The sequence below is a fragment of the Symphalangus syndactylus genome, chromosome 8 (genome assembly GCF_028878055.3).
Source record: "Symphalangus syndactylus isolate Jambi chromosome 8, NHGRI_mSymSyn1-v2.1_pri, whole genome shotgun sequence".
Classification (NCBI taxonomy): domain Eukaryota; kingdom Metazoa; phylum Chordata; class Mammalia; order Primates; family Hylobatidae; genus Symphalangus; species Symphalangus syndactylus.
Genome location: NC_072430.2, coordinates 122958954 through 122986583, shown reverse-complemented (window position 1 = coordinate 122986583; position 27630 = coordinate 122958954). Strand labels below are relative to the sequence as shown.

The 27630-nt window shown below is 51.1% G+C and overlaps 1 protein-coding gene, 1 non-coding gene and 1 pseudogene across 3 annotated transcripts in view; all 3 read right to left on the bottom strand.

Annotated features, from left to right (window-relative positions):
* Positions 1 to 341: 341 nt before the first annotated feature.
* On the bottom strand, positions 342 to 1771 carry LOC129488441 (large ribosomal subunit protein eL19-like; annotated as a pseudogene).
* A 4709-nt stretch (positions 1772 to 6480) lies between these two features.
* The window catches only part of PNKD (PNKD metallo-beta-lactamase domain containing), a 78422-nt gene continuing 57272 nt past the window's right edge, over positions 6481 to 27630 (bottom strand). For both annotated transcript variants that reach the window (XM_055290644.2, XM_055290645.2), the window contains 8 exons: positions 13413 to 13528; positions 13170 to 13282; positions 12527 to 12585; positions 11684 to 11776; positions 11167 to 11330; positions 9720 to 9806; positions 8735 to 8850; positions 6481 to 8497 (listed from right to left, as the gene is read on the bottom strand). In XM_055290644.2, the coding sequence (XP_055146619.1) occupies positions 8324 to 8497; positions 8735 to 8850; positions 9720 to 9806; positions 11167 to 11330; positions 11684 to 11776; positions 12527 to 12585; positions 13170 to 13282; positions 13413 to 13528 (922 nt within the window). In that variant the 3' untranslated portion in view covers positions 6481 to 8323. The remainder of the gene's footprint in view (positions 8498 to 8734; positions 8851 to 9719; positions 9807 to 11166; positions 11331 to 11683; positions 11777 to 12526; positions 12586 to 13169; positions 13283 to 13412; positions 13529 to 27630) is intronic.
* On the bottom strand, positions 24902 to 25002 carry LOC129489085 (small nucleolar RNA U13). The gene has a single exon (XR_008659898.1). It is a non-coding gene; the product is annotated as a small nucleolar RNA U13 (small nucleolar RNA).

The window sequence follows — 27630 nt, the reverse complement described above, 5'->3', positions numbered from 1 at the left end:
TTGTTTGTTTTTATTTTAATTATTTTTGAGACAGAGTCTCACTCTGTCACCCAGGCTAGAATGCAGTGGCATGATCTCAGCTGCAACCTCCTCCTGCCAGGTTCAAGTGATTCTCTTGCCTCAGTCTCTCAGGTAGCTGGGACTACAGGCACCTGCCACCACACCTGGCTAATTTTTGTATTTTTAGTAGAGACGGGGTTTCACCATGTTGGCCAGGCTGGTCTTGAACTCCTGACCTCAAGTGATCCACCTGTAGGGTCCAGCCCTACGGGGCTTAGCAGGTGTTCTCCCCGTGTGCGGAGACGAGAGATTGTAATAAATAAAGACACAAGACAAAGAGATAAAGAGAAAACAGCTGGGCCCAGGGGACCACTACCATCAAGACATGGAGACTGGTAGTGGCCCAGAACAGCTGGGCGCACTGATATTTATTGCACACAAGACAAGGGGCCAGGGTAAGGAGGGCGAGTCTTCTAAGTGATTGACAAGGTGAAGCAAGTCACATGATCACAGGATAGGGGGCCCTTCCCTCTTAGGTAGCCGAAGCAGAGAGAGAGAAGGCAGCATACATCAGTGTTTTCTTCTACGCACTTATAAGAAAGATCAAAGACTTTAAGACTTTCATTTTTTCTTCTACTGCTATCTACTACGAACTTCAAAGAGGAACCAGGAGTACGGGAGGAACATGAAAGTGGACAAGGAGCGTGACCTTTGGAGCACAGCACCACAGCGAGGGGTTTAGGCCTCCGGATGACTGCGGGCAGGCCTGGATAATATCCAACCTTCCACAAGAAGCTGGTGGAGCAGAGTGTTCCCTGACTCCTCCAAGGAAGGGAGACTCCCTTTCGCGGTCTGCTAAGTAATGGGTGTCTTCCCAGACACTGGCATTACCGCTTAACCAAGGAGCCCTCAAGCGGCCCTTATGGAGGCGTGACAGAGGGCTCACCTCTGGCCTTCTAGGTAACTTCTCACAATGTCCCTTCAGCACCTGACCCTATACCCGCTGGTTATTCCTAGGTTATATTAGTAATGCAACAAAGAGTAATATTAAAAGCTAATGATAAATAATGTTTATAATAATGATTGATAATTATCCATGATCATCTCTATATCTACTTTGTATTATGACTATTCTTATTCTAACTATTTTCTTTATTATACTGAAACAGTCTGTGCTTTCAGTCTCTTGCCTCGGCACCTGGGTAATCCTCCGCCCACACTTCCTTGGTCTTAGACCTGCAGGCCTCAGCCTGGTCAGCCAGGAGCTTCTTGTAGGCCTTGTCTGCTTTCAGCTTGTGGATGTGTTCCAGGATAATCCGCTTGTTTTTGAACACATTCCCCTTCACCTTCAGGTACTGGCTGTGATACATGTGACGATCAATCTTCTTAGATTCATGGTATCTTCTGAGTAGCCAGCGCAGAATCCTCATTCTCCTTATCCACGTGACCGCTGGTATTCGGATGTTGGCTGTACCCTTCCACTTACCTATGCCCGTGTGCCTGCCCTTCTGGGAGGCCAAGGTGTTTTTCCGGCATGGAGCCTGGGAATGGACCATTACAGGCTTTCGGATGATCAGCCCATCTTTGATTAGCTTTAGGATCTGCTGATGGGAGCTGGCATTGGCGATTTCATTGATCTCATTGGGATCCAACCAGATGCCACAGCAGAGGACACTAGAAGTGAACCTCTTCTAAAGCCTGAGCATATTTATGGCTGCGGCTGCAGCAGCGAAAGGAAAGAATTCTGTTATTTCAGGTTCTTAAAATGTTTAAAATTGGTATATTAGAGTGCTTAAAAGATACGTCTGCAGATTCAAGTTTAAATTGGGTTATTGAATAATTGATTTAGAATTTTAAAGTTTCTTATTGAGATTGCAAGTAGAACCAGAACATTAAAAAATATAAAATTAAGATTTACTGTATTTATATGTTTACTTTTATTAGGTTGCAGTAAAGGTATTTGGAAGGCTGGTTTATCAATCAATCGCTTTAAAAAAGGTAATAAAATATATTGGATGAACAACTGCAGTATAAGCTGCCTAAAGCACTTTTAATTTTGAAAAGAAGACCAACCAATTATTAATTAAAGCCTCCTTGGCTGGGTGCAGGGGCTTACACCTGTAATCCCAGCACTTTGGGAGGCCAAGGTGGGTGGATCATTTGAAGCCAGGAGTTGAAGACCAGCCTGGGCAACATAGTGAGACCCTGTTTCTAAAAAATGTTAACATTCACTAGATTTATGACGAGAATTATATGACTAGTAAGTTGAACTTAAAAGTTTTAAAAATACTTTTGTTTGTTTGTTTGTTTGTTTGTTTGAGACGGTGTCTTGCTCTGTCCCCCAGGCTGGAGTGCAGTGGCGCGACCTTGGCTCACTGCAAGCTCTGCCTCCCGGGTTCACGCCGTTCTCCTGCCTCAGCCTCCTGAGTAGCTGGGACTACAGGCGCTCACCACGCCTGGCTAATTTTTTGTGTTTTTAGTAGAGACGGGGTTTCACCGTGTTAGCCAGGATGGCCTTGATCTCCTGACCTTGTGATCCACCCACATCGGCCTCACAAATTGCTGGGATTACAGGTGTGAGCCACCACGCCTGACCTTGAGTGCTATTTCTTTTGCAGCGCTGAAAATTTATTTCTAACAAGACTAAAGTTTATTCATAATTAGTGCTTACCAAAAATGAGGACTGAAGAGAAAAATTTTGATCCAAAGCTTATCATACGTTTGTCATTAAATCCTAGTTTCATTAATTGTTTTTAAACTTTTTGCTTACATTTTAGGCTAACCCTGCTTATTCCTGTGAATCAAGAGGTGATCTTCTGCAGCCTGGGGAAAAAAAAAAGGGATGAGTAAGGTAAAAGGGTGAATCAATATGCTAGTTCTGGGCAATTATCTTGCAAATTTTGCCAGGTAAAGAAAGCGAATAAGGTGCTCATAACCCGGAGGTTTCTTTGTTTGGGAAAATAAAACCAAGGAACTTCAGAGACCCTCAAAGGGGAATTCTATATCTTGGCAAGTAAAAAAAATTTTTTTGAGACAGAATTTCCCTCTTGTTGCCCAGGCTGGAGTGCAATGGCACAATCTTGGCTCACTGCAACCTCCACCTCCCAGGTTCAAGCAATTCTCCTGCCTCAGCCTTCTGAGTAGCTGGGATTACAGGCATGAGCCACCATGCCCCGCTAATTTTTTGTATTTTTTGTAGAGACGGAGTTTCTCCATGTTGGTCAGGCTGGTCTTGAACTCCCGACCTTAGGTGATCCGCCCACCTTGGCCTCCGAAAGTGCTGGGATTACAGGCGTGAGCCACCGCGCCCGGCCGGCAAGTAAAATTTTAGATGGAAATTATCTACCGCACCACACTTGTGGAAATTGCTGTCCTCACTCTACTATTTGCAATAGTATTATACACAGTAGCACCTTCTAACTACAATATTGGACAGTTTCCATTGCTGTCCTATTTTGCTTAATTATTATCCTTATAACCGGGATAATAGTTATTGACAAAAAGGAAGCATAAAAGTTTTACTATCACTAAGTCAGCTAGGACTTTTTAATTGGGTTTAGTGATGCACTTTTTTTTTGAGGGGGTGACGGAGTTTTGCTGTGTCGCCCAGGCTGGAGTGCAGTGGTGCAATCTCGGCTCACTGCAAGCTCCGCCTTCCGAGTTCACGCCATTCTTCTGCCTCAGCCTCCCGAGTAGCTGGGACCACAGGTGCCCGCCAGCATGCCTGGCTAATTTTTTGTATTTGTTTAGTAGAGACGGGGTTTCACTGTGTTACCCAGGATGGTCTTGATCTCCTGACCTCGTGATAAGCCCGCCTCGGCCTCCCAAAATGCTGGGATTACAGGCATGAGCCACCGCACCCGGCCCTAGTGATGCACTTTTAAATGAAACATGCTGCTTTTGGATTAACACCTAGTCAAGTAAAGGAAAATCTACAGGTACCTAAAGATAAAATCAAAATTATTAACAGGCTCAGGGAAAATGCCAGCTTCAGCCCTTGGTGGCTACAATCCCTCTTTAATAAATTACAGTCTTCTTTATGGAATTGGTTAATCCCTTTATTAAGCCCTCTCTTGCTTATATGTCTTGTATTGATATTTGGATGAAGTCTACTTGGTACTATAACTCAAATTGTTTCTTCTCGCCTAGAAAAAATCAAACCCCAAATGGTGCTGCAAACGGAACCACACATGGACACGCCATTCTTCCAAGAACCCCTAAATCAACCCCAGCAGGAGCCCTGGCTGCTGTTCCCATTCAACACCCCTTTTCAGTAGGAAATAGCCAGAAAGAGTCGTTGCCCAAAACCCCCTAACAGCAGTTAGCGTGATATCACCGCAGGGAGGAATGTGGTAGGAATTATTAAGAATAAGAAATTGAGGCCAGGCACGGCGGCTCATGCCTGTAATCCCAGCACTTTGGGAGGCTGAGGTGGGTGGATCATGAGGTCAGGAGATCGAGACCATCCTGGCTAACACGGTGAAACCCCACCTCTACTAAAAATACAAAAAGTTAGCCGGGCGTGGTGGTGGGCGCTTGTAGTCCCAGCTACTCGGGAGCCTGAGGCAGGAGAATGGTGTGAACCTGGGAGGCGGAGCTTGCAGCAAGCGGAGATGGAACCACTGCACTCCAGCCTGGGCAATAGAGCGAGACTCAGTCTCAAAAAAAAAAAAAAAAAAAAAAAAGAACAAGACATTGGCGGGTGAGGTGGCTCATGCCTGTAATCCTGGCACTTTGGGAGGCTGAGGTGGGCGGATCACGAGGTCAGGAGATCAAGGCCATCCTGGCTAACACGGTGAAACCCCATCTCTACTAAAAATACAAAAAATTAGCTGGGTGTGTGGCATGCACCTGTAGTCCCAGCTACTTGGGAGGCTGAGGCAGGAGAATCGCTTGAACCTGGGAGGTGGAGGTTGCAGTGAGCCGAGATCGCACCACTGCACTCCAGCCTGGTGACAGAGGGAGACTCTGTCTCAAAAAAAAAAAAAAAAAGAAGAAGACATACATGTGGACAACAAACATATGAATAAAAGCTCAACATCACTCATTATTAGAGAAATGCAAATCAAAACCACAATGAGATACCATCTCACACCAGTCAGAATGGCTGTTATTAAAAAGCCAAAAAATAACAGATGCTGGAAAGGTTGTAGAGAAAAAGGAATGCTTATACACTGTTGGCGGGAGTGTAAATTTGTTCAACCAATGTGGAAGACAGTGTGGTGATTCCTCAAAGACCTAAAGACAGAACTACCATTCGACCCAGCAATCCCATTACTGGTTATATACCCAAAGGAATATAAATTGTTCTATTATAATGATATGGTGTGGCTTTGTGTCCCCACACAAATTTCATCTTTTTTTTTTTTTTTTTTTTGAGACGGAATCTCCCTCTGTTGCCCAGGCTGGAGTACAGTGGTGCGATCTTGGCCCACTTCAACCTCTGCCCTCTGCCTCCCGGGTTCAGCGATTCTCGTGCCTCAGTCTCCTGAGTAGCTGGGATTACAGGTGCTCACCATCATGCCTTGCTAAGTTTTGCATTTTTAGTAGAGACGGGGTTTCACCACATTGGCCAGGATGGTCTTGATCTCCTGACCTCGTGATCCGCCTGCCTCGGCCTCCCAAAGTGCTCGGATTACAGGCGTGAGCCACCACACCCAGCCCTTTAATCATTTTTATGAACTGAAAACCAGTGTCACTTGTCAAAAATAAATATTGAACCCAAATATAAATACAATGAAAACAAAACGATGTTGTTAAAGCTTAACTAGAGACATTTCCCAAGTAAAGTATGAACCTAGATCCCGGGTCTTTCTTTCCAAAGGCATTAAAGACACTCTAGTGCCAAGACCGTGTCCTTGAAGTCTGACTGATTGCTATGCTGTGGCCATGTACAGCCACCCTACTTCAGCCAGTGGTACACTTGTGTATCTCAAGCTTTGGGAAACATTGAGATAAGCAAATCGTAAACTCTGAACAAATGCCCATGGGCCTTGGGAGGAACATATTTTAGGCATCATTTCTCTTTTTTTTTTTTTTAATTTTTATTGTTTTTTGAGACAGAGTCTCATTCTGTCGCCCAGGCTGGAGTGCAGTGGTGCGATCTCGGCTCACTGCAACCTCCACCTTCTGGGTTCACGTGATTCTCCTGCCTTAGCCTCCTGAGTAGCTGGGATTATAGGCTCCTGCCACTATGTCTGGCTAATTTTTTGTATTTTTAGTAGAGATGAGGTTTCACTATGTTGGCCAGACTGGTCTTGAACTCCTGACCTTGTCATCCGCCCGCCTCAGCCTCCTAAAGAGCTGGGATTATAGGTGTGAGCCACTGCGCCCAGGCTTTGGGCATCATTTCTGATCAAAACTCTTGAAGTGCCTAACTGCAAGTTAGCAGGCCTGGAACTGAGATGGGAAAACTGCGAGAAAGTTCTCTGCTGTTTTCACTCATGTAGCAACAAAGACAAGCTGTTGGGTGATCAAGTCTTGATTAAATCATTCATTCATTCAACATTTATTGAGCACCTACTGTGTGCTAGGCACCGTGCTAGGCGCAGAAATACAGAGATGCATAAGATACAGTCCATGCTCTTAAGGATTCACAGTCTAGAAGGGGAGACAAACATGTAAACAAGTAAAATACAGTGTGATAAGTGCCACAAGAGAAGCAGTGACAAAGTGCAGAGGTAGCCTAGAGGGGAGGGGCACAGGGGTTGCCTTCCTGGAGGAGGGGGCCTTTGAGGGGATGGTGAGAGATGAACTTGCCAGGCAGACAAGGCAGGAGGAGCAGGGGAAGGCATTCCAGTCGGAAGAAACAGCATGAGCGAAGGCACAGGAGGCATGAAACTGCATGTCTTGCTTGGTGAGTGGGGAACTCTAACTAGTCTGGTGGTATTGCTAAAGTGTACTAGAGGCTGTGGCTGGAGAAGGGGGCAGAGGCCAGATCATGAGGGGAAACTGAGGGCAGGGGCATCTTGGAGGGTCACCAGAGGTGAGCAGAGCCCCAGGGCAGGCTTTGACACAGGAAAAGAGGACTCCTGGCTGACCCAAGGTACACCTGCCTGAGGACCACAGGCTTCCTCGCTGTGGCTCCAAACGGATCTCGACCCAAGAGTAGAGGAGCAGCAGAGCTGGAGGTGGAGTAAGCAGAGGGGCCAGGCCAGGCCTGGGACCCAGAGCTGCCATGCACTCCCGCGCTCTGCTCACAGACTTCTGATTTCCAGCCTGCAAGTCAGAGCCCCCTCCTCCCAGCCGGGTGGGGGCCTGGATCCAGTAGGAAATCACATGGAAATGTGGCTGGCAAACTGCAAAGGGCCAGATGAGTGTCAGGTTACAGAATAAATCTTCACTAACTCAAAGAAGAAAAGGGCTGCGGATAAAACAGGAGAGATTAGTTAGATGGAGGAAGGCAGGCAGACGGGCCTAAGAACAAAGGCCAAAATGAGAAAACCGCAGCGGCCAAAGAGGACCGTGGCTGTCTCTCCCCTGGCAAGGAGGGGCCATTTTGGCCCAGGGCAGAGGCAGAGGCCAGTGGGCACAACCAGGCCAGATGTGCAAGGAGAGCGTGTGACCTGCAAGACTGTGGGGCTCCACACTCCAGACTCCAGTGTCTCCTTAGCCCAATGAGGAGGTTTCCTTGGCAACCAGGACCCTCCTTCCAGGCTGTAGGGAGGCCACTGAGGCAGAGAGTGGCCAGCCAGCCTTCCAGCCCTTCAGTGTTCTTAGGAATGGCTCTGTCTGAAAAATGGCTTTGCAGGGAAGGGTGGGGTAGGGAGGCTGTGAGAGGAGGGCAGAGTCTCAGGACATCAGAGTCCAGCTGCCCCTCTGAGTGGTGCTTTCGCAAGGCATCACACTTGAGGCCACTGTGAGGGGCTGAGCTTCTTTCCCAACCCTAGATGGGGGAAAGGCAAGATGGACTCAACCTGATCGTGGGCCCCTCTGCCCTGGGTTCCAGGGCTACAGTGAGATGAGGCCTCCCGACGGAGAAGCTAACAGCAGCACCCGTGTCCTTGCTGCCATCCCAGGAGTAGGGAAGGAGGAGGGGACCCTCCCAGTTGGTAGGGTCTGGAGATATCCTGAGACCCCTCCTTTCCTCTCTCCATTGATGAGGCAGCTTCCTGCTGCGGGGTTCCCAGCCTCCGACCGGCCCCCTTCTCTTGGCCTCACAGTCTCACTGCCTGATCCCTCCCCTCCCCTGAGCAGTGTGGGGGATGATGCCCGCTTGGGCGCCGATGGAGGTGGTGGTGTTAGCGATGAGAAGGATGGTGAGGTGTCGGTGGTGGTGGCCTCCCCATGCGGGGAGTGGGCTGGGCTGGGGGCGCTGGGGGCATCACTTGCTCTTGTGCATATCCTTCAGCCGGCGGAGCTCTTCAAGGAGCTGGGCCCGGGAGCAGTCATCATCCCCAGTGGGTCCTGGCCCCGGCCCCAGAGCCTCCTGTAGTGCCAGGCAGTGGGTCCTCAGGAACGGGTTGTAGGAGCGCTCCTCTCCCAGGGTAGATGGGCACTGTGGGTGAGAGGAACCAGGTTTGGTGGAGAGAAACTGGGAAATGGACCCAAGACAGAGAAGCCTGACCCGACCCCTGCCCCATTCTGGAGTTCAGGAGTTCTGACTTGAGGGCCCATGGACCAAACAGGTCAGAGCTTTGGGGAGGTGCTCGCAGGCCTGGGGTCAGCATGGATGGGTTCCTGTTGGGGCTGAGTGCCTGCCCACACAGCTCCTCCCGGACCCCGAGTCCCTCACCGTGCCCTTGCGCTCCAGCCGCTGCCGCTGCACCCACTGCATCTTCCTCTCCCGGGCCAGGTTCTCGGGCTCCACCATACCTGCAAAGCCCAGGTTCTCCTCCGCATACTCATGACCTACCGACAGCCACAGGGGTGAGACACAGAGCAGAGGGAGATTGGTGGTATGGTCAGAACAGTCTTCCCTGCCCCAGGTCCAGGCTGATGGACACCTGACAACCAGGGATGAGGTCAGCACTTCCAGGAAAACCCCAACTGCCAGGAGCTGCTTCTCTAACTGTGGGCACAAGTCAGCTATGGGTGAAAAGGTGGCAATAGTTCCAGGGGAAAAAACCACTAGACCTGGAGCCGGCAGGCCTGCATCTAGCCCTGATTCCACCACTGCCTAGCATGTGACCTCGGTCTAGTCATGGCACCTCTCTGAGGCACAATTTTCTCATTTGGCAAGTGGAGAGAACAATTATGCTACCAGACACAGATGTACCTGCTGTGTTCCTGGTGCCTGGAACAGAGCCTGGTATGTGTTAGGTGCACATAAAGTACTTGCTGAATGAATGAATGAATGAATATATGTTCTGAGGATTAACAGATATCTGTGAATATTTTTATGCACCACAAGGCAATGGTTACATGCAGAGTGGATTTACTGACTTCTCCCCAGATAAGCCAAGGCTATTTTCTGTTCTGGGCTCAGGCTATGAACAATTAGACATCTCTCTGGAATGCCCTAGGGCCTGCAGGGCTCCCAAGAGGCTGAAGGCTGGCTGGCACGGGAAGGTAGTGTGAGAAGCAGAGGTGTTACGGAGCCAACACTCCAGGAAGAAGGGAGGCCAGAACTCTGTCCCTACCCCTAGAGGTGGAGCTGTGTCGCTTCTGGGCCAGGAACTGGGCTGGCCTGCTTTCTAGGGGAGTGAGGGGGTGGGAAGGCCCTTGTCCCAGGCTGAGCGTGGGGCTGGAGGATGGGGAGTACTAAGGGGGTGTCTCACCAGGCCACAGCAGGGTGTCATCCCCTAGCCCCAGCACAGTGTCCAGTGAGCTCAGCATGGTCTCTGCGTTGCCCTCAAAGGTCCGTCCTGGGTGGGGGTTGGAAGGTATGTCAGTCACAAGGTGCCAGGATAACACCATATGGCATAAGGCACACCCAGACAGGTGGGAACCAGCTTGAAATGCTCTGGCTGGCCACCAGCCCTGACCATGCCCTTTCCAGACCCACCCCAGGCATCTATTCCCTCCTCACTGGGAGCTGGGCCCAACTGGTCACCCCCCGACCAAGCCCATCTGAGGCCTCTGTTGCATACAGTGACACCTGAAGGGAAAGGCTGCAGAATCTTCAGGCTGCAGGCCCCAGGCTTGGTAGACACAGGGCTGCTCTTTCCCAAGGAACACTTCTTCACCTAGGCTGCCCTTTGGGATTCCATGCAGCCTGGGACTTGTGATCCTCACCCACCCCCTCACGTAGCTGTTCTTAACTTTTCATAACCTGGTCCTGCCAGTCACTGTATCAGAGAACCAGGGTCCATCCAGGGGAAACTAATTCCCTGCAGGGCTTTACTCAGCTACAGCGATTCTCTCATTCTGTCCAGCAGCTGGCAGAAGTCTTTTTTATTTTTGAGACAGAGTCTCATTGTTGCCCAGGCTGCAGAGCAGTGGCACAATCATAGCTCACTGTAGCCTTGAATTCCTGGGCTCACCACCACACCTGGCTAATTTTTGTATTTTTTGTAGAGACGGGGTTTCACCATGTTGCCCAAGCTGGTCTTGAACTCCTGGGCTCAAGCAATCCACTTGCTTTGGCCTCCCAGAGTTCTGGGATTACAGGCCTGAGTCACTGCTCCTGGCCTATATTATTTATATTATTTAAATTTTTTTTTCTTTTTTGTGACAGAGTCTCACTCTGTTTTCCAGGTTGGAGTGCAGTGGCGTGATCTCAGCTCGCTGCAACCTTTACCTCTCGGGTTCAAGCAGTTCTCCTGCCTCAGCCTCCCTAGTAGCTGGGATTACAGGCATGTACCACCATGCCCGGCTAATTTTTGTATTTTTAGTAGAGACAGGGTTTCACAACGTTGACCAGGCTGGTCTTGAACTCCTGACCTCAGGTGATCCTCCCGCCTCAGCCTCCCAAAGTGCTGGGATTACAGGCATGAGCCACCATGCCTGGCCTATTTTAAAATTTTTCTGTAGAGACAGTCTTGCTGTTTTGCCCAGTCTGGTCTCCAACTCCTGGCCTCAAGTGATCCTCCTGCCTCAGCCTCCCAAGGTGCCCCAAGGGAAGTCTCAAGGATTAAAACCAATCTGAGTAACACAGATGGAAGTAACTGCCACGGCAATATCTGTGCTAAAACTAAGGCGTCAGTGCTCTCCATGGGACTGTGGCTGCCCTGGCTTCTGTCTCTCCCTCCTCTCCCAGCTCCTCTCTCTTTCGGGGAAACTCACCACAGCCAGAGAGGAAGAGCAGGTCCCCTGAGAAGAGGCAGGAGGGACCCTTGTAGGGCTCCCCATCCAGTAGGTAGACCAGATGGCCTTGTGTGTGGCCAGGTGTAGCCAGGGCCCGGATCTGAAGCCGTCCCACGCTGACCACATCTTGATGACACAGGGGACTGGGGAACAAGGGAGCAGGGGAGAGAAGGTATTGGATCTGTGCCATGCTGATCCCTGCCCCCATCCCAGGCCCAAGGGGCTGGGTGATTCACAAGAGAGTGGGCTTCCATACAAAAGAAGATACCCCAGTGCCTCGGGTCTCAGGTCCGAACCCTCTCCCTTTCCTCTTTTGGGGACTATGGCTGGATCAGTTGGGGGATGGGCAGTGCCAGTCTTTAATAGGCTGGGATTGGGCCAGGAAGGGCACTGGCAAAGATCCACCTGCTGATACCCCTGAAACACTTCACTGAAGGCTGGGGGTGGGGGAAAGGGCCCATGGCAGGGCCATCCCTTGCCTAGGTCAAGGACTTACTGGGTGAGGTAGGGGATGCCGTCCTGAGGGCTCCCGTACACCCGACAGTCCCGGTGCCGCCGGCTGAGGTCACGGTTCCCTCCACTGTGGTCCCTGCAGGATGGCAGAGACAGGCAGGGGGCTTCGAGGGGCAACTGTACCTAAGCCCCCCTCTTTACCACAGCATCTCCAGGCCTTTAAGTGCTGGGGCTGTGGCTTCTGGACTGAGCCAAGTTGTCCACACCTCTGGGCCTTTGTTCAAGCTGTTCCCTTGCCCAGAACATCGCCTCCAACAACTCAAGCTGGCCAATGCCAGCCAAGCTTCCTGGACTCTCAGCTCAGGTCATCATCTTTCAATTCTCCAAGTGGATCTGATCACACCATGCCTGGGCCTCCCATCCCTGTTCCCTGTGCCAACTGTTACCTAAATATTACATACTTCTTTTTTGAAGACAAGGTCTCACTATGTTGCCCAGGTTGGGCTTGAACTCCCAACCCTCTTGCCTCTGCTGTTATATACTTTGATACAGGGCTATCTCCCCTATTGGTCTTAGAATTTCCTTGATGGAAGAGTCATAACTTTTGTCCATGCCCAGTGTGCAGTAGGTATCTAATACATGCCCATGAAATGAAAGGGAAATGACTGCCCTGCCCTCCTCTGGGGCTTCAGAAGCTCGATCAATGGAGTGGTGGGAGACTGTCCCCTCTCCTCCCTCCTTGCTGGTGTCCAGGTGACTTCACGAGGAAGGTGGGTGCCGGCCCGTACTGACTTCTTGACCTCTGGCCCCAGCCGTCCTCAGTGGGCCCAGTCCTGGCAAGCCCAGCCGGAACAAGGGTGGGCCAGGAAAGACGAGAGCCCCTTACCAGTGCTTGTGAGTACAGAGAATGGCGACCAAGGTGACCCCTTCCTTTTCAATGGAAGCCTGTGAGAGAGAGGAGGTTTGGAGACTGGGGAGCAGGATGCAAGTGACACTTGAAGCAGCAAGAGCCGGGAGTGTGGGTGCTGGTGGAGAGGAGAGGAGAGCATGGAGAGATGAAGCGGAGGAAGGGGATGGAGCTGGAGGAGAGAGATCCGGGAATGTGAAGCATGGGGCACATGGAGGCAGAGGGACACTTGTACATGGAGAGAGGCAGACACAGAGAAATAAGGAATGGGAGGGAAAGACAGAGACCCAGATACTGACAGACAGAGGTGACAGAAAGAAAGGGGGTCTGAAGGGGGCCAATGGGAGTGAAAGCCAGCCTGGAAACTCACTAGACCCAGAGTCCTGGGCCAACACTCCCAGCCCTCTGGCTCTGCATCCCCCACTCCTGCTCTCCCCTTCTGCCCAGCCATGCCCTGTACCCCCCTTCCCCAGGCTATGTGTGCGCATGTGCACGTGTGAACATGGAGCATATGGGACACATCCCACGGGCAGACGGACAAGGGTCAGCCCTCTCTAGCAAGGTGAAACTGCCAGTCCCCAAGGTGACTCCAGGCACCCCCTGCTCCCTGCCCTCCCCTCACCTGCACAGCCCGAGGGTCTGAGGGGTCCACAGCCACAGCCAGCTGGGCCTGGGTGTCGATGATGAGGTAGCTGTAGTTGTCCGAGAGGACAGGGATGGGAAGCACCTTCACTCCTGGGGACAGAGATGGGCTGTGGGCGGGGTAACAGGCAGGGAGCCCAGGGGCTAGGGTATGTGAAGGGGAGCAGGCGGGGAGGGTGGGGACACAGAATGGGGGATGCTGGCCGGGGCAGTCAGAGCTCACCATTGAAGAGGCGGGGCTGGGTTTTCGAGTGGCCTTTAGGGTAGCGATTCCGAGCCCTGCGCAGCTGCTGTCGGTAGAAGAGGTACCCGAGCCAGGTGCGGGTGTACAGGCTGTACCTAGACGGTGAGTGGGTGGCCTATGGTTAGCCTTTTCTCCCTAGCCCCCCTAGACTCCTTCGTGACGCCTGCAGGCCCCACATCTGCATTCCTTTGGTCATCCTGTGAGCCAATGCAATTCCACTCTTACTTGTGCCTACTGTTTGCCCTGCTTAGCACTCAGGACAAGATGGAGAATGAGACGGACACGCCTAGAACTCACAATCTATCAGGGAGACGTGAACTGAGGAACGCACAGAAGAAAATTGGAGAGGCCGGGTGCGGTGGCTCACACCTGTAATCCCAGCACTTTGGGAGGCCGAGGCGGGTGGATCACCTGAGGTCAGGAGTTCGAGACCAGCCTGACTAACATGGCGAAACCCTGTCTCTACTAAAAATACAAAACATAATCGGGTGTGGTGGCACATGCTTGTAGTCCCAGCTACTCAGGAGGCTGAGGAAGGAGAATTGGGCATCGCACCACTGCACTCCAGCCCGGGCCAAAGAGCGAGCCTCTGTCTAAAAAAAAAGAGAGACTTGGAGAGTAAGGGGTTTAATCTAGCCCAGGGTCTAGCACCTCTGATGAAGTGATGTTTGCAGGGAAGAAGGAGTAGGAATTAGGAGGCTGAAATGAGGTAGAAAAAATATTTCAGAAAGAGCAGTGGTGGTCAAACTTTAGCATGCATCCTAATCATCTGAGGAAGGTTGGGTGCAATGGCTCACGCCTATAATCCCAGCACCTTGGGAGGGAAGGAGAGAGGATCACTTGAGCCCAAGAGTTCGAGACCAGCCTGGGCAACATTGTGCCCTATAGGGTCTCTACAAAAAAAATAAAAGAATAGCTGGGCGTGGTGGCACACGCCTGTGGTCCCAGCTACTCAGGTAGCTAAGGCAGGAGGATTGCTTGAGCCTGGGAGGGCGAAGCTGCAGTAAGCCATGATTGCACCACTGCACTCCAGCCTGGGTGACAAAATAAGACCCTGTCTCAAAAAAAAAAAAAAAATCATCTGAGGCCGGGTGTGGTGTCTCACGCCTGTAATCCCAGCACTTTGGGAGGCTGAGGCGGGTGGATCACCTGAGGTCAGGAGTTCGAGACCAGCCTGACTAACATGGTGAAACCCCGTCTATACTAAAAGTACAAAAATTAGCCGGGTGTGGTAGTGGGCACCTGTAATCCCAATTATCTTTTTTGTAGAGATGGGGTCTCAATTTGTTGTCTAGGCTGGTCTCGAACTCCTGGGCTAAACAAATCCTCCTGCCTTGGCCTCCCAAAATGTTGGGATTACAGGTGTGAGCCACCGTGTCCCACCTGAAATTATTATTTTTTTTTTGAGACAAGAGTCTCGCTCTGTTGCCCAGAACTGGAGTGCAGTAGTGCAATCTCGGCTCACTGCAACCTCTGCCTCCCAGGTTCAAGCGATTCTCCTGCTTCAGCCTCCCGAGTAGCTGGGACTACAGGCTCACACCACCATGCCCGGCTAATTTTTTGTATTTTTAGTAGAGACAGGGTTTTGCCACATTGGCCAGGCTGGTCTCAAACTCCTGACCTCAGGTGATCCACCTGCCTTGGTCTTTCAAAGTGCTGGGATTACAGGTGTGAGCCACTGTGCCTGGCTGAGCCTGAAATTCTTTTTTTTGTTTGTTTGTTTTTGAGAGGGAGTCTCGCTCTGTCGTCAGGCACGGTGCAGAGGCGCAATCTCAGCTCACTGCAACCTCTGCCTCCCAGGTTCAGGCGATTCTCCTGCCTCAGCCTCCCGAGTAGCTGGGACTACAGGCGTGCACCACCACACCCAGCTAATTTTTGTATTTTTAGTAGAGACGGGGTTTCACCATGTTGGCCAGGATGGTCTCGATCTCTTGACCTCGTGATTCGCCCACCTTGGCCTCCCAAAGTGCTGGGATTACAGGGGTGAGCCACCGTGCCCAACCCTGAAATTCTTAATGATTTTATCTTTGACCTTGTGTCTTGTAAGTGGAGCCTGATAGGACAGTGGGACATGTAGGGAGCAAGAGAAACACACAGTGAGTTTGCTCCGTTCCTCGCTTATCATACCTATACGGAGTCTGCAATGCCCATGAGCACACAAATCTGGGGGACCCACAATGCATGGGAGTTCAACAAGACTCAAAGCGAGTACAAGGCGAGTGCACACCTATGACTGACCCAAGAGGCCAAGCTTTCAGTTCAAACTAGAACGTGCTTCAAGTGTACAAAGACAGAGGTGTTCTAAGAAACACGAATGACCAAGGAACTCTGCTGCATCCTTTCTTGCTTTTGTGTTATCCACCCGTTTAAGCTGCAAATAGTGATATAGAAAGGAAAGGGAAGATAGGGTAACCAATCCATCCTTTTCCTTTCCATCCTTCCTTATTAATTGGCAAGCCAATAGTGGTGGCAGAATGTGCACGTATTAAGAATTGAAGGCCGGGCACGGTGGCTCATGCCTGTAATCTCAGAACTTTGGGAGGCCAAGGCAGGTGGATCACATGGTCAGGAGTTCAAGACCAGCCTAGCCAAGATGGTGAAACCCCATCTCTACTAAAACTACAAAAATTAGCTGGGCGTGGTGGCAGGCGCCTGTAATCCTAGCTACTCAGGAGGCTGAGGTTGCAGTAAGCCGAGATCTCACCACTGCACTCCAGCCTGGGCGACAGAGTGAGACTCCATCTCAAAAAAAAAAAAAAAAAAAAAAAAAGAATTGAAGGCCGGGTGCAGTGGCACACACCTGTAATCCCAGCTCTTTGGAAGGCAGAGGCTGGTAGATCACTTGAGGTCAGGAATTGGAGACCAGCCTGGCCAACATGGTGAAAACCCATCTCTACTAAAAATACAAAACTTAACAGGGTGTGGTGGTGGGCGCCTGTAATCCCAGCTACTTGGGAGGCTGAGGCAGGAGAATCGCTTGAACCTGGGAGGCAGAGGTTGCGGTGAGCCAAGATCACACCATTGCACTCCAGCCTGGGCAACAAGAGTGAACCTCCGTCTGAAAAAAAAAAAAAAAAAAAAAAAAAGAATTGAAGGGCAAGTGTGGTGACTCACTCCTGTAATCCCAGCACTTTGGGAGGTGGTGACGGGAGAAGTGCTTGAGCCCAGGAGTTTGAGACCAGACTGGGCAACATGGCGAGACCCTGTCTCTACTAAAAATGCAAAACTTAGCCAGGCATGGTGGCATGCACCAGTGGTCCCAGCTACTTGGGAGGCTGAGGTGGGAGGATCACTTGAGCCCAGGAGGTCAAGGCTGCAGTGAGCCACGTTTGCGCCACTGCACTCCAGTCTGAGTGACAGAGGAGACCCTGTCCTGGTAAGAACTAAATACACATCCATGTATAAGCCAAGAAATATTAATTATGTAGTTTCTGTGATGCTACAGGAGTTAAATGTTCTTATATTTGTATTTAAAACAGGCATTGCACAATATTAAGCAAATGGTAAAAATTCCTGCTAATAATTTAAATGCTTCTTACTTAGAATGACATTGAATAGCAAATTAAAAACATCACAGGTCAAAATAGAGATTGTAGAAGAAAAAAGCTTCATATTTTAGTACTTTAAATGGCTATTTTTTCCAAACTTTTTTTTTTTTTTTTTTTTTTTGAGACGGAGTCTCACTCTGTCACCACGCTGGAGTGCAGTGGCACGATCTTGGCTCACTGCAACCTCTGCCTCCCGGGTTCAAGCGATTCTCTTGCCTCAGCCTCCCGAGTAGCTGGGATCACAGGCACCCACCACCACGCCCAGCTAATTTTTATACTTTTAGGAGAGATGGGGTTTTGCCATGTTGGCCAGGATGGTCTCAATCTCTTGACCTCATGATCCACCCGCCTTGGCCTCCCAAAGTGCTGGGATTACAGGCATGAGCCACCACACCTGGCTGACCCTAAGTCTCTACAAGGATTGACTGTGTATGTGGGAGCAGGTGCAGCCGCTCTTCAGACCCCTAAGGGGAGAGTTAGCTGATTTGTCTGCAAGCAGTTGGGTCAAAACCAAGCAGGTTTCCATGGCAATTTGTAGAAATGATTTAGGTAAAGTTTAATCACTGCACTGTCTGCTCTATGTACCCATGGGTTTATATTGATTGGCAATCTGGGCACATGGTTGAAGGGCTTTGCCAATCTTTGTCTTTATGTTCCTTTTTCGTAGGCCTTCTTTTTTTTGGTTTTATTTCTAAATTAGATTTGGCCAACTTACATTTTCATTTCTTTAACAATATTTACTGAATCCTTGCTATTGGCCAGGCACTGAACACACACTGAGCAAGGCAAACTCACTGTCCTTGTGAAGGTTCTATTTAGTAGGACAGACAGGACAATTAACATTTTTTTTTTTCCAGATGGAGTTTCACTCTTGTTGCCTGGGCTGGAGTGCAATGGCATGATCTTGGCTCACCGCAACCTCCGCCTCCCAGGTTCCAGCAATTCTCCTGCCTCAGCCTCCCAAGTAGCTGGGATTACAGGCATGCGACACCACACCCGGCTAATTTTGTATTTTTAGTAGAGATGGGGTTTCTCCATGTTGATCAGGCTGGTCTAGAGCTCCCGACCTCAGGTGATCTGCCTGCCTCAGTCTCCCAAAGTGCTGGGATTACTGGCATGAACCACCGCGCCCAGCCCTTTTTTATTTATATTTATTTATTTTTTTTTTAAAGAGATGAGATCTTGTTCTGTCAGCCAGGCTGGAGTGTGGTGGCTCAGTCACAGCTCACTGAAGCCTGAAATGCTGGGGTTCAAGCGATTTTCCACTTCAGTGTCCTGAGTAGCTGGGACTACAGGCATGAGCAGACATGCCCAGCTAATTATTTTTATTATTTTTTTTGAAGAGAAGATGTCTTGATTTGCTCCCAGGCTAATATTGAGAGTTTCTAACACACAAGAGCACACTGTAAGACCTGGAGACCCCAGTCAAATCACCCAAGTATGATGAGAAAGAGGATATTTGCATAATCTCAAAATATCCCCTTCACAAAATAACCACTAATTATAAAGGCCATAGAAACCTGGCTGACTCCACCTTAAGCCAGTGATCAAAATTAATCTCACCAGTAACAATATATAGACATCATTTGCCTCTTGGTATGATGCACCGAGGAGGGCATAAGATCAATTCTGTGGTATTTGTGCCAAAAATGCAAATCTATGATTCTTTTTTAGGTCTTGCTCTGTCGCCCAGGTCAAGAGTGCGGTGATGTGATCCATAGCTCACTGCAGCCTTTATCTCCTGGGCTCAAGCAATCCTCCCACCTCAGCCTCCTGAGTAGTTAGGACTACAGGTGCGTGTCACCATGCCAGCTAGTTTTTTAAATTTTTAGTAGAGATGAGGTCTCACTATGTTGCCCAGGTGCTACTCTTCAAATGTATTGACAAGATGAAAGATAGACTGAGAAACTGTCCCAGCCTGGAGGAGACCAGGAGATAAATGCAACGTGGGATCCTGGACTGGATTCTAGATCAGAGAAAGGGCAACAGCGAGGAAAAATGGTGAATTTGAGCAAGCTCTGAGAGTACTTCATAGGATAGTATTGATGTTAATTTCTTGGTTTTGATGACTATACTGCGATTATGAAAGACGGTAGTATTCAGGGGCGAGAGGCATATGGGAATGCTATGTACTATTTTGACAAGTCTGAAATCATTTCAAAATGAAAAGTTGTGTTTGTTTGTTTTTAGACTGAGACTTGCTCTGTCACCCGGGCAGGAGTGCAGTGGCATGATCTCAGCTCACTGCAACCTCCATCTCCCGGGTTTAAGCAATTCTCCTGCCTCAGCCTCCCTAGAAGCTGCTATTACAGGTGCCCGCCACCATGCCCAGCTAATTTTTGTATTTTTAGTAGAGACAGGTTTTCACCATGTTGGCCAGGCTGGTCTGGAACTCCTGACTTCAGGTGATCCACCCGCCTTGGCCTCCCAAAGTGTTGGGATTATAGGTGTGAGCCACAGCGCCTGGCCCAAAATGAAAAGTTAAAAAATAAAATTAAATAAAATCACCCTTTCCTCTGACAGACACCACCTTGCACTGATGACTGAGTCCCATTCCTGTCTTCATTTCTCGCTACATGGGCTTATGGAAAGAACAGAGGCTCTGGCAACAGAAAGATCTGGGCTCCCATCAGCCTGGCCCCTGTTGACTCTGTGACGTTGGACAAGTCATGAGTTTCACAGATGAGGTTCCTCATCTATAACATGGCAATGCTGTGACTTACCCTGAAAGACTGTGTGAAGTTTAAGTGCCTAAAATAAGAAAACTAATGTAAAGCACTCAGCCGAGAGCCTGGCAGGTGGAAGATATTTAGCAACTGTTGTTTCCTTCCCAAATTCAGCCAGGAAGTCCTCCCAGCTGCTAGAGCAGGGTAATGCACATCTGGAAGGGGTGATAAGCTCCCCGCCTCCCCTTACTAAATGCTGACTACATGTGCCCAGGTTCTGTCCCTAAGAAAGGACAAGATCTGTGGGGGCAGGGACTGTGCACCAAGAAGCCGCAGTAAACAAGGCCCCCTCCCTGTCACTCGCTGTATCTGGCAAATACTGTGCATGATGGACACAGTGGAGACAGCAGAAACAAGGCAGAAGGGGCCCTGCTTTCAGGGAGCTTGTAATGTGGGGAAAGGGAGGGCCAACAGACATTAAACCAGAAACCAGATTAGTCAGCAAACTGCCAGTTAACTATGGCTGGGGGTGGAAAAGAGTAGCCGGAAGGGAAGAGGCCCTACTGTAGACAGGGTGCCCAGGGAAGGCCTCATCCCCAGAGGGTGACATTCATGCTGGAAACTGCAAGACCAACCCAGCAGCATGGACGGTTCTGGGTGATGTGGCACCAAGGCAGGAGGAGTGTGGAATTTTAGGAATTGCCAGGAGGCCTCGGAGTCTCTAGGCGCTGGAGGGACCAACAGTGCTGGAGAAGGGGTTGGTGAGGTGGGCAGGGGCCAGGCCATGCAGAGAGTTGAAAATGGCTGGTGGGTGTTAGAACAGGGTGCACAGGATCAGACTCCCTTTCTGAGAGCTCACTGGGCTGCTGAGTGGAGAAAAGGGGCAGGAGGTACCGAGTCATCCAGGTGGGAGAGAGACAGGGGCCTGGATAGAGGGGGTGCTGAAGGTGGAGAGGGTGGGGTGGCAGAGGGATGGGAGATCTGTGCCTGGCTTGGATGTGGGCTAGGGACAGGTTGCAGTCCTTGCTGGCCTAAGGTCTTGATCTTTGGGCAAAGCAGTAGAAGGCAGGGCTGAGAGGAGGAAGGGAAGGGGAGAGCAGCCTGAGGACCTAGTGGCTCTCCCCAACCCTGTGCCGTGCCCTGCCCTGCCAAGGGCTTCCACAGGACTCTCTATGCCACTTAGCTCAGGCTCTTCCTCCATCTGCCTGCAGAGTTGGCGAGTGACAGTCCCCACGGTCAGCTCCCCATCCTGCTCCTTCTCTTTCTGGGAAAGGCCCCCTGTCCTCGCAGTTGCATTTAGCCCTCTCCCTGGCATATGCAACCAAAACAGGATCCCTCTCAATTTTGCCTTCCACTGCCCCCAACGCAGCCTCACCTGTGGGAACAGGACCTGGAAACTCATCTAGGGCCTTACAAGAGCCTCAGACCCCCAGCTCTCTACCTCCAACCCAAACTGCAAACCACTGGCAAAAAGAAGTTCCCAAAGCGCCGCGTTTTGCTGAGGCTTGCTCCTGTTCAAGCCTTCAGTGGCTCCTCACTGCTTATTAGCAAATGTCCAACTTCCAGTCAGGCCTTCTGGAAACTGAGACCACAGCAGCGCTGCCTCCTCCCCTCCTGTACCACCCAATGATAATCCCGTGCTCCCAAGAGTGAAAGGGCGGAAACCCCCTAAATGACTGCCACCAGCAAAATGTACAAATAAATCCCAACATACTCAGACCTTGGAAAACTGCACAGCAAGGGAAACACATGATCTAGAGCAACAGGTTTCAACATTCACAAAGCTCAAGCACGTATCGTTATGCTGAGACATACCACAGAGAAAACAATGTGACTACATTCATTAAAAATACAAAAGCATGGCTGGGCGTGGTAGCTCACGCCTGTAATCCCAGTGCTTTGGGAGGCCGAGGAGGGTGCATCACCTGAGGTCAGGAGTTGGAGACCAGCCTGACCAATACGGTGAAACCCCGTCTCTACTAAAAATACAAAAATTGGCCGGGCGCAGTGGCTCACGCTTGTGATCCCAGCACTTTGGGAGGCCGAGGCGGGTGGATCACGAGGTCAGGAGATCGAGACCATGGTGAAACCCCGTCTTTACTAAAAATACAAAAAATTAGCCGGGTGTGGTGGCGGGCGCCTGTAGTCCCAGCTACTTGGAGAGGCTGAGGCAGGAGAATGGCGTGAACCCGGGAGGCGGAGCTTGCAGTGAGCCGAGACTGCGCCACTGCACTCCAGCCTGGGCGACAGAGCGAGACTCAGTCTCAAAAAAAACACAAAAAACAAAAAACAAAAATTAGCCAGGCATGGTGGCGCATGCCTGTAATTCCAGCTACTTGGGAGGCTGAGGCAGGAGAACTGCTTGAACCTGGCAGGCAGAGGTTGCAGTGAGCCAAGATCGTGCCACTGCACTCCAGCCTGGGTGACAGAGCGAGACTCCCTCTAAAATAAAAAAATAAAAAAATAAAAATAAAAAGCATGCAAAACAATCCTGTATATATTTTATTTTATTTTTTGAGAAAGAGCTTCACTCTTGTTGCCCAGGTTGGAGTGCAATGGCACGATCTCAGCTCACTGCAACCGCCGCCTCCCGGGTTCAAGTGATTCTCCTGCCTCAGCCTCCCAAAGTAGCTGGGATTACAGGTGCCCACCACCACACCCAGCTAATTTTTTTGTATTTTTAGTAGAGACCGGTTTCACTATGTTGGCCAGGCTGGTCTTGAATTCCTGACCTCAGGTGATCCACCCACCTCAGCCTCCCAAAGTGCTGGGATTACAGGCATCAGCCACCATGCCCGGCTGGAACCTGTGCCCTTCTGTCTCCAATCTCCAACCCACCTTCCCAGGATGTCACTGCTCCATGTTATGGCCCCTGGTTTCTTAAGCCATTACCAGAGATATGGCTTCTTCTGTTGCCGGAGGCAAGAAGCAGGAACTCACTCCCCTAACCTCAGTTTCCCTTTCTGTCAAATTGAGTGCTCCCTTGCAGCCTGGGCCAGTAAGTTCACGTGACTCACAAGAAAATACTGATGCCCTAGGCCCAGATGTGGGTTCACGCTGTCTCCATGGGCTTCCCAGGCACAGTCAGCAAGCTGGGATCTAGGACAGTGCTTCTCTAAGATGGGCCTTGGCCAACCTATATTAGAATGATCTGGGGGTGCTGGTTAAACAAGAAGATTCTGACCTTCTTCTCCCCCTCCCTCCTCCTAGATTTTGATTCAGCAGTTCTGGGGACAGGAACTGCCCATCATCACCTCACCAAAAAGAAAATAAAGTTTCCTAATTGGTCCTCTGGGACTTAGGTGGGAGGCAGAAAAACCATTCTGCAAGATGGGGAGCAGCCGGCCTGGGCAAGTGGCAGCTGCCCCAAGGGACCCTCCCTGTGGGGTTACAGCTGCAGACAGTGCCAGCATCTCCAGTGTAGGGTCAAAGTGCACCTTCCACTCCTTGCCTCAGTGAGCCAGCAGTTGGTGTCTCTGGTATCTGAATGTGAGCCTCCAGCCCCAAGGGAGGCAATGTGGGACAGCTGGAGACAGTGAGCCACTGCCCCCCCAGACGCCTCTCCCTCTGGCACACAGTGGAAAACACACAATGAAGCTCTTCTTCTCTCCTCCATGGGGCCATTTCACCATCCTGGGCAGCCCTGAGAGAAGCCTGAAGGTTTTCAAGCCTCTGTCCCAGCTGGGCCCAGGGCTGGCCTCAGGCCAGGGGGAGTAGAAGGGAGGGTGGAGGGCAGGGGAGCAGCATAACAGGGGCTCTGCCTCCCACAGAATGATCTGGAAAGCCCCTATTGCCAGGGTCACCTGCCTTGATTCCTCCCTTCCTCCTGCACTCCCTAAATGGCCCCCTGATCCCACAGGGCCCCAGACTCTACTGACCCAACAGGCAAGCTCAGGCTGGTGGGGCCTCTGGTTGGGGACTGTTCTGGCTTCTCCCTTCGTGTCCTCAGGACCCAGACTGCCCAGGCTCTGCATCTTACCAACGACAGGGCACTCCTAATGAAATGGAACTGAAAGTGCTTGTCTGAGAGCTGAGGGACCTGGAGGGCCACCAGGACACAGGGTTCTATGGGACCCGAGGTCTGCTCAGAGGCCCCTCAGGAACGCAGAGAGCAGTTCCATGTTTTGTGCATTCTTAAAACTGAGGAAACTGAAGAAGATAACAAGACAGCTAAAAAGCCCTTGAGGGTAAGCGTTTCCCGAAGTTGCCAGCATGCCTGGGGGCGTGGGGACTTCCTCATGCGCAGGAGAGGGACAGGGCTGCTCCGTGGTCAAAACAGGAGATCCCCGGGTCAGGGTCTGCCATCGCCCTGCCCATCCCTGGACGGGTTCCTCCCCAGACTTCACAGCCCTCTCCAGAGGACACCCATCTGTCACTGACGGAAGGGGAGGGGCTGCTGGGGGCTCTTGGCTAGGATTAGAAGCACAGTAAGAGCTGGTGGCCTCTCCATGGTGTCTCTGCCCTGGCTGGGAGGCCTTGGCTAGTTCTGTCTCCATGGGTGTAATCCCAGGCCACCTGCCTGCCGAGGGCTCTGGGCTTTGTTTAGTTTTGGTTTGTTTCTTGTGGCTTTCCCCTTCTCTTCTCGCTCATCCCAATCCCAGGCCTTCCTGATTCAATCCTGCTCCCTGAGCTAGGCCTGAGGGTCCCAGAGGGCCACCAAGGACACAGGGTTCTAGTGGAGCCGGGGTCTGCTCCAAAGCCTCTTAGTTTTTGCTTGATTGTTTTGACACAGAGTCTTGCTCTGTCGTCCAGGCTGGAGTGCAGTGGCACGATCTCCACTCACTGCAACCTCTGCTTCCCAGGCTGAAGCGATTCTCCTGCCTCAGCCTCCTGGGTAGCTGGGATTACAGATGTGCGTGACCATGCCCAGTTAATTTTTGTATCTTTTAGTAGAGATGGGATTTCGCCATGTTGACCAGGCTGGTCTCAAACTCTTGGCCTCAAGAGATCTGCCTGCCTTGGCCTCCCAAAGTGCTGGGATTACAGGCGTGAGCCACTGCGCCCGGCCCCAAGGCCCCTTAGGAACACAGAGAGCAGCCAGAAGTCCGATCCGTGAACACCTAACTCCAGTACAAGCAAGAATGCGCACGGGAAGCTCGAAGAGGGAAGACAGTGCTGGGGGCGGTCTGGAGACAGAGGTTCATTTGACTGAGGAGGCCGGGCAGGCTTCATGGAGAAAAGGGCACCTGAGCCAAGCTTTTCATTCATTTATTCATGCATGCATGCATTCATTCAGAAACCTTTTTTTCTTTCCCATCAGACGGATACTGTGCTGACATCATCACAAGGTTTGAGGGAGGTGCATCTTACCTATGCGTGTGAAAACCCAATCATACTTAGTAATTACAAAAGGATCATTCAGAGGCATTTAGTAAGGGCCACCTAGGTGCCAGGCACTGTTCTGGAATCTGGGATACAGTCTTGAACAAAGTTTCTCCCCCTGTGTAGCCATATTCTGGTTGGGGGAGAAAAACAGTCAACATTTAGTGTGTCCCATGGTGATGTGAACTAGGGGGAACATAAAGCCAGAGAGGGGACAGGGTGCAGGGGTGGGGGTGGTGCTATTTTTATGCAGGGTGGTCAGGGCAGGGCTCTCAAATAAGGCAAAATTTGAGCAGAGACCTGAAGGAAGTGAGGCAGCAAGCCATGTGGAGCCACAGAAAGGCCTGAAGGTAAGGTTGTCTTGGTGTATTTGAGGCCTGGAATTACAACAGGCAGAAACAGAATTAGCCCAGACCTCTCAGCTAGGACTGAAGCACCGTGGAGAGGCCACCAGCTGTGGCTGAGGCAGAGGAACAGGCTGAAGGGTGTTAAAAGATGCGGTGGGGATGGGCAGGTCACAGAGGGCCCTGAAGCCACTCTTCGAATGGACTTGGACTTCATGAGAGAGGTGGGAACTCGCTGGAGGAGTTTGAGCAGAGAAGTAATCCATTCCTGACTTAAATAACAGTTTCTTTTTTTCTTTTTTTGAGATGGAGTTTCACTCTTATCACCCAGGCTGGAGTGCAATAGCGCAATCTTGGCTCACTGCAACCTCTGCCTCCTGGGTTCAAGCGATTCTCCTGGCTGGCCCAGAGTGGTGGCAGTGGAGGCAGGGAGAAGTGTTCACATTCTGGGTACCTTTGAAGGTGAGCTTTGAAGATGCAACAGAATTTGACAGTAGAGATGCAGGGTGGAAGGAAGGCAGGACAGGTCAGACAGAAGTGCAGGAACAGCTCAGGCCTGGGGGAGATGAAACTGGGCAGGTCTGTAGGGGGTGTGGGACGGCTGCAAAGGCCTGGGCGAGGGGCGTGGCTCCATTCTGTCGGCAATGTGGCTTGCAGAAGGGGACGCTTGCTCAGAGCCATACTTTGAAGACCAATCAGGCAGCAGGGGGAAGCTGTGTCAGTAGGGAGAGCAGAGAGCAGCAGGGAGGCATGAGGCTGCTGTGGGTGCTCTGGCCGCAGCTCTCCAAGGTCCCACAGGCCCCAGAAAGGAAAAGGATCCTGCTTCCCTCCTGCCAGGCTGCGACGTGGATAGCCCAGCTCACTGCATCTACCTGGCCTCATTCGGGGGGCTGGGAGGATTCACTCAAGGACTCTCCCATCAGGCTCCTGTCACTCTTGAAATCAAGCCAGTGGGAGGCATTGGCCCCAGATAATGGCTTTCCTCTTGCAGAAGTACAGCAAGCTAGGTCCGTCCCAGGGAGGGTTGCGAGGGTCAGGAAGGACCTTCTATGCCTAGGAATGGAGAGGGAGCTTGGTCAGGGAGGGAAGGCTGTCACTAGGACTGGCTTTCCCCACAGGCCAGCTGCTACCCACCTCCTCGGCTCTGCAAGACACTCCCAGCCCTGCCTGTGTTCTATTCCTGCAGACAGAGGCTCTCCTCAAGACTCTGTTCTGCAAAACCCCCACAACTACCCCTAAGAAGGCAAAAGGGCAACTGAGGCATAAAGCAGGGGGCATGCACGGGGGAGTCCCACATTCCTGATCCGACTCCCCAGGAGTATCGTGCTGCTTCTGGGGGGCTTGCCATGCCCTGCCTCCTCCCGGGTTTGGGCCCTTGTTTATATCTGTTCGCATGTGCTTTCCCCTGCCCTGCAGAACAGCGATCAGGACCTGTCCATATCTGGGACCCCACAGTCCTTACCCAGGGAAGCTAGGTGTTCCCTGGCTGAATGAAGGGATACGGAGTTTCCTGCTGGGTGGTGGGTAGGACAGGCTTGGAAGACAGGGGTGGAATTAAGTAAGGAAGCTCCAGAAGGACACAGGGCCATAGATACTCTCCCACCCAACTCCAGGCCACATCAGGAACACCTGCTAACATTTCCTGAACACTCTTTTTGAGCCAGGCCCTGTGTATTTTAGGTGCGGTTTCATTTGATCTTCACAGGAGCCCTATGAGGTAGGCATCCCCAACCCCACTTTATAGATGCAAACAACCAAGGCACAGAGAAGTTATTTGTCCAAGGTCACATGGCTACTAAGCAAAAAAGCTAGGATGCAAAAGCAGATTTATTCGACCCCACATGCTATGTGCTTTGCTACTATCCACACTGTCTCCCAGGCCCCACAGAGCCCCAAATGCATGTGTCTCACATCAGTTTCGCCTGTGGCCACTGGGCTCAGTTATCCTCATCCTAAGACAATTGTAGTTATGGTTAAGGAAAGCCTTTTATAAAATTGCCAAACAGCAGGGATGATGATTATTAATGATAACATGGCCAACAGCTCTCCTCCCGGTGAGCCTAGTGTTTCCATCATTTCCTTTCCACCCCCAGTAGAATCCTCTATTTGTGATCCTCCCAGCCACACCTTCAGGTTGGTAGCACATGTGCCCTCTCCGTCCCCATCATGTCCTGTCCCATCCCGTTCCCCCTCCCTCCTCATCCTTCCTGGAGGCACCCCTAGCACCAACACCTGCCCATTTCCCCCCTAGTTTCCTGCAAATATCCCCTTTCCCTCCCAGCAGCCAGCAGCATCTCCCCCTGGGGACTGGACTGAT